The sequence below is a fragment of the Limulus polyphemus genome, unplaced genomic scaffold (genome assembly GCF_000517525.1).
Source record: "Limulus polyphemus unplaced genomic scaffold, Limulus_polyphemus-2.1.2 Scaffold214, whole genome shotgun sequence".
In the NCBI taxonomy this organism is placed as follows: domain Eukaryota; kingdom Metazoa; phylum Arthropoda; class Merostomata; order Xiphosura; family Limulidae; genus Limulus; species Limulus polyphemus.
In genome coordinates this window covers 723,304-737,119 of record NW_013665824.1, presented here as the reverse complement: position 1 = coordinate 737,119, position 13,816 = coordinate 723,304, and the positions used below count along the sequence as shown (strand labels likewise).

At 32.8% G+C, this 13,816-nt stretch overlaps 1 protein-coding gene across 1 annotated transcript in view; it reads left to right on the top strand.

Annotated features, from left to right (window-relative positions):
* The window catches only part of LOC106478475 (exostosin-2-like), a 35,071-nt gene that overhangs the window by 13,383 nt on the left and 7,872 nt on the right, over positions 1–13,816 (top strand). The window contains 3 exon segments of the mRNA XM_022382071.1: positions 4,994–5,219; positions 10,697–10,880; positions 12,600–12,669. Of these exon segments, the coding sequence (XP_022237779.1) occupies positions 4,994–5,219; positions 10,697–10,880; positions 12,600–12,669 (480 nt within the window).

Sequence of the window (13,816 nt, the reverse complement as noted above, 5' to 3'; positions counted from 1 at the left end):
TCAGTCTGAGTGAAAAGCAATTTTCATCCTAGGAATAGAAATACATTTTTCTTCTTACAGTTTTAATATTTCATTTGCGAAATCCATCTATGAAAATGTAACAATTTGAATATCCAGTATAAAATCTTGAAGCTTTTACAAGCTTGAGAAGAAAATACTAACAGGGTTTCTTTTGATAACAAACTAACAATTTAAGTACAAATGAGAGAAAATAGGTGCATGATAACAGTGAAAAGTAATGGATTATTTAAAGTAACACAGAACCTTTCTGGTTTTCTGTAGTAAAGGTAATTATGTTTCCTATGATTTGAATAATTTCCTTCAAACAGAACAAAGTATCATCAACAAACCTAGGGTATAGAAGTGACTTAAAACGTTTAAGATAATAAATTAATTAATTGTTTCTATAATGTAAGAATAGAAAATTAAAATACTGAATTATAAGCTATTTAATTTTTTGCAAATGATTTTTGTTTCCCTTCTTTAGCTATTTAGTTCTACTCAGTAATGGAGAAAATTTCACACATTAGCTGATGTGCATATTCTGCAATGTTAAAATTTCCTTCTGGCTGAACAACAGTACAAATTTCAGTAAACATTAAAAATGAACAGGCTACTACACTACTAATGCTCTAACTTTTGCATGTCATATAGTTATTAAAATACAATAAATTATATATATATACAAAATTCAAATATAATTTTTATCAAGATAATATAAAATTTGATGATAAACAAAAACTTGAGCATTTGTAACTTACTATTCTGCATGTCTCGAGATTCAAATTCCTGGTTTTTGGTTTCTTTGAAAGCAAATTGTACTAACTCAGTTCTTAGTTTGTAATTATTTGTCAGATTTGAAGGAATAGAAATTAATTTTCCATTTTTTTTATTTCAGAATTCTATTGATTTCACCTAGATTTAAATAATTCTTTTATTGCCAGTACATAGAATACCTACATATACTCTGATTGTGGGCTTCGTGAATGTGCACTTTATTTTCTGATATGTTACATTACCTCTTCTCACATGTATAGCTATACTCGTTCATTGCTACCCTCTATATCAAAAAGGTTTTTTGCATGTCACAAGCCTTGAACTCCCATGTACCCTACAATCAACATGGTTCAACTGGGCCTTGCATTTAAATCATCATGTGACAACCCTCCACCAGTAGGAGTGCAACATACCCTTCTGATGCATATGACACCCTCTATTTGATTCTACCAAACTATCACTTCTCGTTAGGCAGTAATCGAGTGCAGACATTTAACAATTGTACTCTTTTCATGTGTTCATTTTTTTATTTTTTGCAAAGTAGTGATTTACTTGATTAATTCCTTTGTTACAGTTAGTTTCAGAAGTTTGTGTTTTACAACTTCTGATATTATTACCACTACTTCAAGTGCCATTACTGGCTTCAGGTCTGGGAGTTATGACTGGGGATTTTTCTGCTATAATTTGTCAGGAGATTGATCATTATGTGAGGTGTCCTTTTTCTCCAAACAATGTTTGGGTTCCTCCTGCATTGTTCAAATCTGTTCCTTCCCTTGCATCTCCTATGCGATCTGCTAGGCCTAACACTGCCTTTCTGTATATGCTTTCTCATGTGTGTTCAGTTTTCATATGATATTGTTCCTTCCTTTTTTACATGACATTCATCATTAAGGCCCCATGTTTTCCCTCCTTCCCCTGACATCAGGGTTCATACTGGGCATTCTGTTTCTCAGTTGAGGACTAGTGTTAGCTTGTCTTGTCCTCAATGAACTTCTGATTGGTTCTTCTACAATTTACCATGGAGTCCTTTATCACACTCAAGGGTTTTTTTTTCTCCAGAACTATGGATGAACAAGGTAGATGTCTGGAAAGCCTATCTCCATATTCATATTTCTCATCAGTCCAGATGCTATCTTTGGTTTGTCTGCTACAAGGTTGTATACAAGTTTTGTGCCTGACCTTTCTGGCTTGTTTCAGCATTGTGTGTACTTTATTGGGTAGTTGCAGCTTTTGCCCAACTCCTGCATGCTCTAGGGTTAAGTTTACAAATTACATGGATGATTGACTCCTGTTAGCTCATTCCAAACTGGAGTGTTCTCAACACACACATATGCTGCTGACAGTAGCAGCTTGCGTTGGTTGTTTTCAACAGTTGGTGAAGTTTCCTTTTGCCTATCCACTATCTTATCCACTTGGGTGTCTTTTTCAAGACCCTCTCATTTGGGTCCATCCTCCTCCACTTATTCTCATTTTGCTAGTGCTTTCAGTTCTTCATGCATTTAATGTTTCCTCAGTTTCTGCACAAAAGGTTCTGTCATTTTGAGGACTTGGGCTTCTATGAAAGCCCAAGTTCCTTTTGGTCAGGTACATAAGCGTTATCTTCAGAGGTTTCTGCATGGCCCATGGAATCTTGCTAGGAATCCCTTGGACTCCCCAATTACCCTTCCTCCTTCCATTACAGTCTATCTGCATTGGTGGTTGAACAAGGATAGCACAACGAAGGGAGTAATGCTTCCTCCACCTCGTCTGGATTTGAATTGAATCACAGATGCTTCTCTCCAAGTTTGTGGAGTGTTGGTCCATTAGCAATAGGCTTTTGGGCAATGGTGTCACATCGTAATATCTTACCTTTTCAACATCTTGTAGCTTATGGCAGTATGACATGCTTTGGTTCATTTTCTTTCAACAGTACAGTACCAACACATCATTCTCCATTCCAGCAATTCCACCATTGTGGCCTACTTCACTCATTATGTGGACACCCATTACTGTTTTTATGTGGTCGAACATTGAATTTCCTTTATACACTGCAGATAAATCTTCTTGTTTTTCATGTTCTGGGGGCTTTTCACCTTGTGGTGGATCATTTTTCAAGACTCCATCAGGTTTATCCCACAGAGTGGTTTCTAGACCCTGAGCTTGTCAAACTTAGGATTCGTATCCCGCTCAGTGGTGAGATTTGTCTGTTCAAGTGTGCTTCCTATATCTCAAATTTGCACTGTACAGCCAAGAAGAAATAATAAAACACAATATTCCCATGGCCAATAATGCACGCTGTTGAGATGAGTGTTCCACAAGATTGCTAGTAGGTTTTTCCTTGCAATATATTTGTTTCATTAATACGCCCATTCCAGACTCTACTAACCCATAGTCTCACAAGGGTAAAGCAGAAGTAGATAGTTGCCCATCCCTGCTGTCTCTTCGATTGAATAAATCAGGAGCAATCTGCTTTTTAATATAGGGCTTTTGTGGTCACCCATTGCACTGACTCTAGTGTTGGCATTCCTCTGGACTCTCCACCATGTTGGTCCGGCATGGCCAGATGTTTAGGGTGCCCGGGTTCGAATCCCTGTCCCACCAAATATGCTCTCCCTTTCAACCGTGGCAGCATTATAATGTGATGGTCAATCCCACTATTCGTTTGTAAAAGAATAGCCCAAGAGTTGGCGGTGGGTGGTAATGACTAGCTGCCTTCCCTCTATTCTTACACTGCTAAATCAGGGATGGCTAGTGCAGATAGCCTTTGCATAGCTTTGTGTGTTCTGTCCCCCTTGTTCTTCGAGTGGAGTATGGAAGTCTTGCTACTTTCCAGTTCCAAGCTGCTTGGTTTTCGACTGGAGTTAACTGGTTGTGTACAGTCTGTTGTGCTCCACTCTACACCTTAGAGCACATCCATTTTAGCTTTCCTCACATTCCTGTCTGAAGATGATTCTTCCACACTCTTTTTTCATTGGGATTGAGATTCTGGTATATTGTGGTTTGGATCTGAACCCAACTGGTTTTTCTCTCCCTTTTGGTTGTGTTCCTCCCACTTTCTGTCCATGTGTGTGACATATATTTACATGCTGGGTGCAGAGTATACCTGGTACAGAAGTGGTACGGTCTCCCTATGGGGATCACACTTTATGGGTGTTCTTTGGACTATTCCAAAGGATACTTATTTTTATCCTTTGTAGGATTCTAGCTATACATGTGAATGAAAATAATGTACTGTCTTGGAAGTTATTATTTTCCTATACTGAAAATATATTTCTGATAGGTACTTACCACCCTTCGTCCCCACTGAAAACCATTGCTTTGCTTTTCAGCTTTATCTTGAAGTGATAGTTCAGTAGAATCGAATAGAGGGAGTCACATGCATCAGGAGGGTTGTCACATGATGATTTACATGCAAGATGCAGTTTAACCACATTGATCACGGGAGTTCAAGGCTTGTGCCGTGCAAAAAAGTATTTGCATATAAAGGGCAGAACTGAATGAGAATAGCTATACATTTGAGAAGGGGTAAGTACGTATCGGAAATATATTTTCAGTATAGGAAAATAATAACTTTTCTTCAGTCTTTAAAATTACCTAAAAGCTGTAAGAAGAAATAAAAAGCACTGCAAAAACAGTACAATAATGAAGCTTTATGTAGGATGAATTAGTAAATACTTAAGTTTAAAAAAAAATCTTAGCATTGTGCATACTTATAAAGAAAAAATATGGAAATTAAATGCATTGTAAAGTTTTAAACCTCAAGTGTTGACTTCATTTTTTCTCTATTATGTCTTAAAACACAGGCCTTTTTATATACTTCTGTTATGTTTTTTTGTGCTTGTGAAGCTTTTTTGGCTGATTTTACATTCATGAGAATTTTATCTTTTTCTTTTGTTGTTGAAACTTATTAATTATAAAATGACTCAAGCTGTTTAGTGTTTCAGTCATCAAAGGTTGCCACAGGAATATATATATATATATTTTTTTTTCCACCAAACATAATCTTTAATGCTTTGTGATCCAGCTCTTATGTTTGAATGATATTTTAAAGTTTTCAAGCTGATTGGCAAAATGTGCAGTTGTTAAAAATATGTGTGTTTGCTTAATGATTTGACACATTAAAAAGTCTACATACATTACACACACAGTAAGAGCTTTTTATTATTGTGCTAAATGCATACAGAGTCAGACAATTCCATGTAAAATGTACAAATTGATTACAGTCTTGTGCTTATAGGGTAGCAGTGAGGCTTCGTGAAGACCACCTACATGATTTGATTCACATTCTAAAGAGTATATCAGAACACCGTATTCTAGAGATGAGGAAACAAGCACACTTTATTTGGACTCAGTATTTTTCTTCCATTCAGAAAATCACACTGACAACCTTACAGATTATTAACGACAGGGTGTTTCCACATTTTGCTCGAACCTATGAAGAATGGAATGATCCACCTTGGAAAGTAGGTTGAAATTCATTTCTCCTTTATAAGTTTCTCTTTGTTTGTCTTTTAGCCATGAAGTGATTAAAAAGCCAAATTGAAATACATCTGTTCATATAGTCCTTTTTAAAACTTTATTAGACAGAGATACAACTAAGTACAATGTATCTGTGTGTTTTTCTTATAGCAAAGCCACATCGGGCTATCTGCTGTGTCCACCGAGGGGAATCGAACCCCTGATTTTAGCGTTCTAAATCCGTAGACTTACCGCTGTACCAGCGGGGGACAAGTACAATGTAATCTTATAGGTTTTTCTCAACACTTTCTAAACAATCACATTACTAACATTGACTGAGTTTAGACTGAGTGAGATATTACAAAAAAAAAAGTGGGTTGTTTACTTTTTTATGCTAATTTCTTTATGAAATATAATGAAAATATTGAGAAGATTTATTAACATATTCCTCAGCTTTAAACATTTTTGGGGGCATTTTTCTTTGTTAGTTGCTTATTGTCAAACAGGTTGTTAATAATACTCCAGGGTATTACTGAACGAAAATAAGAATATATCAAAAAATTGAAGTTGTTTGAGTTATGAATTAGACATTTTTCTGTTAAAAATTACAAGATTGTAAAAAATGAAAATAAGTGTCAGAGTATTATATACATTTTTGCACAGAATTTTTCTGGAATATGGTATTCAGTGCTGTCACTTTTCAAAATTTGTTACACTAATGAATATTTTATAAAATCAAATGCAATCAGCATAGACTGACTAGCTTTGGTTCCATGTGTGTGGATGTGTGCATACAAACTACAGCCCATTAAAATTAGTATCAAATACAGTAATTTGACTGTCATGAATATATATATATTTATTACAAGAGATACAATTTCTGGTATGCTTTTATAGCATTTTTAGAAGTGAGTGATATATTGAGGTAAACTTGCATCATGTCATCTTGTGGGTACTTAAATTTGCTGGTAAAAGTTCCAACAGAAAACCAGTGGTGAGATGTTTTGTATGTGATAAGGCTTTTAATTTATTTAATGTAGGTGATGGAGATTTTTATCACATGCAACTTAGACAAAGCACACTAATAATGGAGGAAGAAAAGCTTTTTTAAAATTACTGATCACAATGTTTTTAAGCAAAATTGACATGTGGCATTTATCATTGATACTGACATTGCTGACACAAACAGCACCTATTCCAACCACATCACATGTTGATCATATGAAATGAACTTAAAACAGAAGCAACAAAGGCCGAAATAATGAGGGGTTGAATGTTTCTTTTTACTTAAGTAATATGAAGGAACAGAGGATGTTTTGTAAACTGTGTCCTGATAACAAAACTTCACGGAACTTCACATTTAGTGAAAGTGTGCATATTTAGTCATATTTGGTCTCGGATCACACTTCCTGAACATACTCAGTTTTGTCAAGAAATAGGATGCATATGTACTTCTTCTTGTTGAAAGCATGAATTTGAAGGCAGAAAAGTTAGATTTCATTACAACTTTGAGAAAATGATAATGTTATCACACATTATATTGAATGAGAGTTTATGGGCTATGCCATTGCCTCTAACTTACATGAGTGCTTAGTTTAACATACAGGAAAAATAGGGTTTTAGAACATGTTGTAATTGTCTGTGGATGACCCAATGGTCAATCGAAAGTTTCTTGACACATTACAAAAAGACATAAAACTACAGTATAGCACCACCTTATTAAATATTGATTTATATGTGCTACACACAGTACATGATGCTCAGTTCCTTATTCCCCTATTAAAGGACATTTCTACCCATAGGGAAGACTGAAATAGTGGTAAAGACATATACATTTCCCCACAAGTTTGTCAAACACAGATGACTTGAGAATGCTGTTGTTGCTGAAAGTCACAGAAATATGTATCAGTATTGAAATGTATGTTTCTAGTGTAAAAAAAATAGTAGTCTGATGTTACTAAAAATGTTGTTATTATTATTATTTTATGCAAAGCTACACTGCATTCTCTTAATGACAGAGCAAATAAAGGAATTTCTAACAATGTCTCAAAATGATCAATCAGTGATATCTTTGCTATTTCAAGACTTGGAAAGATTGATCCATAAACTTGTGGACAGATTTTTCAAAATGATGTTTTGAAGACAGCTATAACACCAGTAAAACTTCTAATAGATATCAACAAAAAAGAAAAACCACAATAGCTACTTAGACATTGATGTAAGCTTTGATGCCAACATTTTGTTTAAGAAATTAACAACAAGTTAGGGCATATACAAATTCTTAAATTCAAATTGGAGACAAAATAATTTATTTTAAGAATGGTAGAAAGAGTTCTCAATGTGATAAAGCCTTGCACAGAATGAAGGTTTTAGAGAGAGATGTGCAATTGAGTTTGCAATAGTTGACAAAAAAGAAACATTTTTCCAAGACTTAGAAAATAGTGTATTTGGTATCAGTTTTAACACATGGTTAAGCAGTTGTCTAGAAATGATAATTAAAAGTATAAAAGAGCTTACACTGATTGCATTAAGATCTGGTGGTGAAGTCCACAATGTAGCTATCACTCCACAGCAATGCACACTCCAAATACATGGAATATCTAGACAAAGCCAGAAGAATGTGTCAGATGAGAAAAAAATTAATTGTAAGAAAGTGAATGATAGTGGTGGTATATAGGGACTTCAGGTCAAGAAGTAAAAGCTGGGAGCAGAAAAGTAAAACAAAATTGAGCTTGAGGAATTGAGCTAACAGCTATTGGATAAGCTGGCTCATCCGTATTTACAGCATACTATAAAATAACCAAACTAGTGTATATAGTGTAAGGTGACCAATCTTGTGTAAACAGTGCAAGTAACATTCTTTTTTATTGACATTATCATGTGAATAGACAATTCTAATAAGCAGCTAGTTGGCATTTCATACATTTTCCCAGAATACTTAGAAAATAATTGTGTTTTTTTTATTTTAGACTATTAGCCACACATTTTCTAAACATATGTAAACAAACTTACTTAAGCCAATATGATCATGGACATTTAAATTTTTTAACTGGAAAAGGGAGGCACAGTGTGGCCCTGTGGTAGATCTCTGGATTTCTGAGCTGTTGAGCCTGGTTCAAATCTGTGGGATACCAAAAAATATTCCCAACACTTTAAGTTGTGGGTGGATTATAAAAGTGACAGTATGCTTTAGAGTGGATGGTAGGGTACTGTTGGTCAGTAGCTCAAAATTAGGGACAGTGGCAGATAGTTTAAGTAGATTTGGACTAAATACAAATGCATCTGAACAAAGCCTGGGATTTTGTTCTTCATGGCTCTTATGAAACATATAAGTAATGTTATTGGACTCCAAGTTACAGATCCTTACTTGAGAAGTCACTGATCAATAATAATTTATTATTATATTTTGGAAGCTCAGACGAGCTTCTTTCATCTCTACAACTAAAACTAGTCTTTTTTCTTTAAGCATTTTACTGAAAATTCTTTTAGAATTAATATTTTACAACTAGAGCACTTTAATTTGGTGTATTTCATAGGAAAAATTAAAATAATGTCCTAACTATCATTTCTGCACGGCTTCAAGAAGTTTTGTGTGTAACCAACATATCTAAATTTTTTAGAATTTCTCAGCTTGATCAATAAATCTATATTATCATCCCTTAGAAATATAATAATCCATGTCTTGTTTTTGGAAATATTTTCCTTCTCTATCACTGGATTTGGGTTGTTAGGTCTTTGGATTTTGGTTCTGGGGTTTGAATCTGTGCAATATCAAAAAATATCTCCATCCACTGTGTTTTAGCTCTAGTTGTATTAGAAGCATGATAGTCAATCCATTACCATGGATGGTAGGATGCTGCTGACTGGTTGCCTTCGCTCTAGTCTAATTCAATATTAGGGACAATGACAGCTAACCTTAGTAGCTTTACTATGAATACAAAATGCAAATCAGTGGTTTTTATAACAACATCTTTGTGTTGCCATAATTTATGATGACACAGCACGTGGTCTGAACAATTACTAATGAAACTCAGCTAGAGCCAAGAGCTAAAATTGATTGGATTAAAAATATTTTAATCTATGTATGTCAATATAGAGGAAATAAAGTGGTTTTATCAGTAACTTGTGGATTGTCGACACATTTGCTACCGAGAGCTCTCCTTTAGGTGTGAACAAAAAATCGTGGTGTGAAATTTAAAACATTTAAATTACAAACCACAAATCTGGGAATTTTTTTATAATTTCTTTTGATGTTCTTCCTGATAATGTTTAAAAGCTACAGACATATTCTTTTATGACAAGACATAAGTAAGTTTAGTTAGATCTAGTAAGTACTGAAAGAAGTAGTGTACTATTTGGAAAACACAATTTATTAATTTTTTTATTGGATATATTGTTAACTTATTGTATTCAAACAACACACACAAGTAAAGTAACTTATTACTTATTGAAATCAAACTACATTTATTAAATGTAAATGGATCTTGACCGAGAATATTATTGGCAAAAATCATATTGTATCTAACAAAGATAATGGTGATGCCATTTTGAAAGGTGAGGTCAGTGATTATTCACTTTGCAGTTTTTTGTATTATTTATAGTCAGAATTTATGTTTATTTATGTTTCATTCAGGAAAATAAAGCATAAACAAATGTATTAATAATATCAGACAAGTGGAAATTGACTGGATATATAAAATAGAACTTTCTGATCAATAATAGTAAAAATAAATTAAAATTCTAAGATGAAAGGCAGTGTTTTAATGTTGTTTCAAGATAGTGTCTCAACAAAAGATTGGAAGTTTTACAACCTAAAAAGTTATAGAAAGACAAAATCCAATTATATATGAATTTTCTTTTAAAGCAGAAAGTAGATATTACAAATAAAGTTTGTATTAAATTTCATGCAAATTGGTTAAGTATTTCCAATGAGAATGGGGAAAAAACTGGGGAATATCATTGATATACACCTGGTCCAAAAAATATAAACAATACAGAAGTAATTATACCTTCTAAAGGCTTAAAGTGTGTAATTTTGGGAGTAAAAAATATGAAAATATGCCTATTAGATCTGATACTTTATCCATCCAGTTTAGCATGTATCTATGTTTTTGTAGTTAAAGTGATATATTTTTGAGTTAATGATACAAAACTGTTATTGTTGTATGAATGTGAATATAAAAAATAGTTAGTTATTAATACAAAAAAGTCACTAATGATCTATTGGGCTAACCCACTGTTAGTTTTATTTTAACATCTTATGATTACAGAATGTTCTTTTTTTTGTTTCCTCTAACACAGACACAACACACACACACACACACATATATATATATGCCATATTGATAGAGGTAAAAGCATTTTATTTCTATTTTTTCTTCATCTTCCAGAAAGTTATAAAATAATGAATATGAGAAAAAAGTAGGGACGAAGATTTTGTATTATGGTAGATTCACTGAGTTTTTTATTTAACTTTCTTAAGGAAGGAACAACACCCCCTTTAAACCTACCTGTCATTGTTCCAAAGTCTCAAGGATTCACTGCTGTTATCTTGACCTATGATAGAGTGGAGAGTCTATTTAAGGTCATTCGGCGTGTTGTACAGGCACCAAGTATAGCTAAGGTTCTTGTAGTGTGGAATAATCAACAAAAACACCCACCACCTGGTATGAATTTATCTCTGTTGAGTAACAATGTTTTGTGTTCTGTATTACTTTTGGGTTTGTTACTGAAATGTTTTGGCTTAAATCTCTTTCTATAAACTCTAAGTATACACAGTGATAGAATATAAAGACTGACAAATGGATAACATTTCAAATGACGTGCTAACTTTTTCCAAGCATGTTGTTATGTGAGGGATTTCTTTTAATAAGAACCTTTTTATTATTGTATATTTCCCTATTTTTATTCTTTCCGAAACAATGAGATCTGATCTTAACGCAGCTGTTTTCAATTGAGTGCTAAGTAGATTTGTCACTCATTGCATCTAAACTCAGTGAAAAAAACTGCTAGGTTTTGAAATGTTAAATCATAAGTATAAGTTCACCACATAAATACAGTGTGTCATCATGGCTTAGCTAGGTGACACTAGCGGGAAAACTCATGCTTTATATACAAAATTTTTTTAGTTGTGGTATTTTGGATCTGAATGCACAAAGTTTATAAAATATAAAGGCAGTGCCATGTATTTAAAGTAATTCAAACAGTTAAGTAACTTGCCCAGAATACTCACATACGAGGTTAGGTACTTAGAGTTCTGAATGAATCTGATGGCAATGTGGGGCATCTCAGTGTCTGTGAGGTTAAACCTATTCCACAACACTTGAAACCCACCAAACATCTTTAGTACAAAAGACACTATGAACTAAATGGTCTGATAAAAAATGACAAGCTGATTGACTTATCTATTAAGGGTTACTGGATCTGACAATGTTTTTAAAACCTGGGTATTGGGGGCAAGTATTAAAATTCAACAGGGTGACAGTATGAGTTCTCTAAATGTTTCTAAAGAAATGAAGAAACTCAAACACAGAACCTTATCACATAAAATCCATTCCCCAAATATTTTATCCTTTGTCCACTCCTCTCTTATACATATGGTGACATTACTCAGTCTTTCTTACTCCCAATTTTATTTTTACATAGTGTAATTAAGTTTAAAAATCTTCCCAAATGCATGCACATACGTGTTACTGTTTAAATCGTATAGATAAAGCAATGTAACTTACTTGCATACAATTAATATCTTTCTTTGTGATGGTTAGTAAATCTGGTTATCTTTCAGAAACACAAGTATTCTTTTTTCATTAGTATTAGACATTATTATTCCCAAGTGGCAGGCTAAATTCTAAAATGAATCCTAATAAAAAATAATTATGTATTTTAGAAATTAGTCAGATTAACCAAATCTGCCTCTAAAACATTTTGGGTTTTCATCCATATAATTGACTTTGATCAAAAATTAAACTGTTAAGTAGTAGGTTCATAAATAGAAAAACTTAAAGTACAAAAAAAAAAATAGTGTGCAGTCTTTCTGTATTTGTATAAGTGTTTGAAATTTTGAAAATCAAACTTATTATAAATGCCATTGTATTAATACAATAATTTAAAGCATGAGTTTTTAAGTACATATGTTAATGGATTATGAAATGTGGTAAATTTATAGAGGAAAGTATACTCTTTAAAGTAAATCACACTTTAGTCTGTGTGTTCTCTGTGTTATAATATCATAATGATTTAATGAGTTTAATATACAATAATAATGGTGTGAAGTATACTGTGCTAATTACAAGTTTAGTCAATGATCCGTCATGTCAAAGTGTTTTGAAAAATGTATGGAGACATTCATATGCTTGGTTATTTATTTATTTTATTTTTTTCATCAGCAACCTCTTGGCCTAAAATAAACAAGCCCTTGAAAGTGGTCCAAACAAAAGAAAATAAGCTAAGTAACAGGCATGTTAAATTATTAATTTTTTCTCTTATAAAATTTATTATTATTTTTACCTTTCCTATGTCTAAAAATTGTTTTTATTAATATTTAAAGAAAAAGTATACCCAGTAACAAAAGTAATGGAATGTCTATGCATTTAAACTGTTGTATTTACAATTTTAAAAGAAAAATTTTGAAGTGTAGTTGGTGCATTCTAAGTTACATAGAACAACTGTTAGTACAGTTGAGAAATGTGAGAAATAAAGATTGTGAGGTTAATCTAGAGTAGAACTAGTCAGTTAACTCTTTGATCAATGATGTTATGTAAAATAATAGGTTAATTGAAATCATTATTAATGTCACAAAAACTTAACCAATTTATCAAAGTTAGTTTTTGATTCTTATTGTTTTTGGTTATTTGAACTATTTAAGTAATTGAAACATTGGCATTAATATTCATTATTATTTTTAGTTAATTCTAGACTGTTCAGCTTTATTGATTAGTGTAATGATTTGGGAAAATAACCTGCTAATTGAAATAACGGTTTCGTGTTATTACTGTTTTTGATTCTTCTAACTATTCATATAATTAAAATATTGTCATTATGATTTCTCAAATTCTCGGTATTAAATTTTTGATTAATTCTTGGTCTGGTTATTAGGGGACTTGCCTAATGATTCAAGAGTCTTGGGTTTGATTCCCTTTATACCAAACATAATGCAGCAAACATGCTCGATCTTTCAGACATGGGGCATCATATTTTTTTCTTTGTTGATTAGTTATATCAAAGCTATTAAGGCTGTCTGCCAACTGTTCTAATTTTGAACAACTGACTAGATGGAAGGCAACTATTGGCAGTACCCACCACCACCAACTCTTGGGCTGGTTTAGTTAAGAAAGTGTAAATTTACAATTAAATCTTTCAACCTGAGCTCAATCCTTGGGACTGACCTCGTAACCATTTTGTGCTTGTTATAGTTTTCATGCTATAACTTCTTTTAAATTAGTAAGCGAATGTTAACAAAATTTGTCAGTTTATCGGTAAACATTACAATGTTTTCATATGCAAAATATAAATTTTTTTTATTAAGTCTTAATATTCATAAAGCAATGTTTTTCTCATGTCTTTTTTTCTTTTCGCGTGTTGTCTGTCTATCATGCAAAGTAAT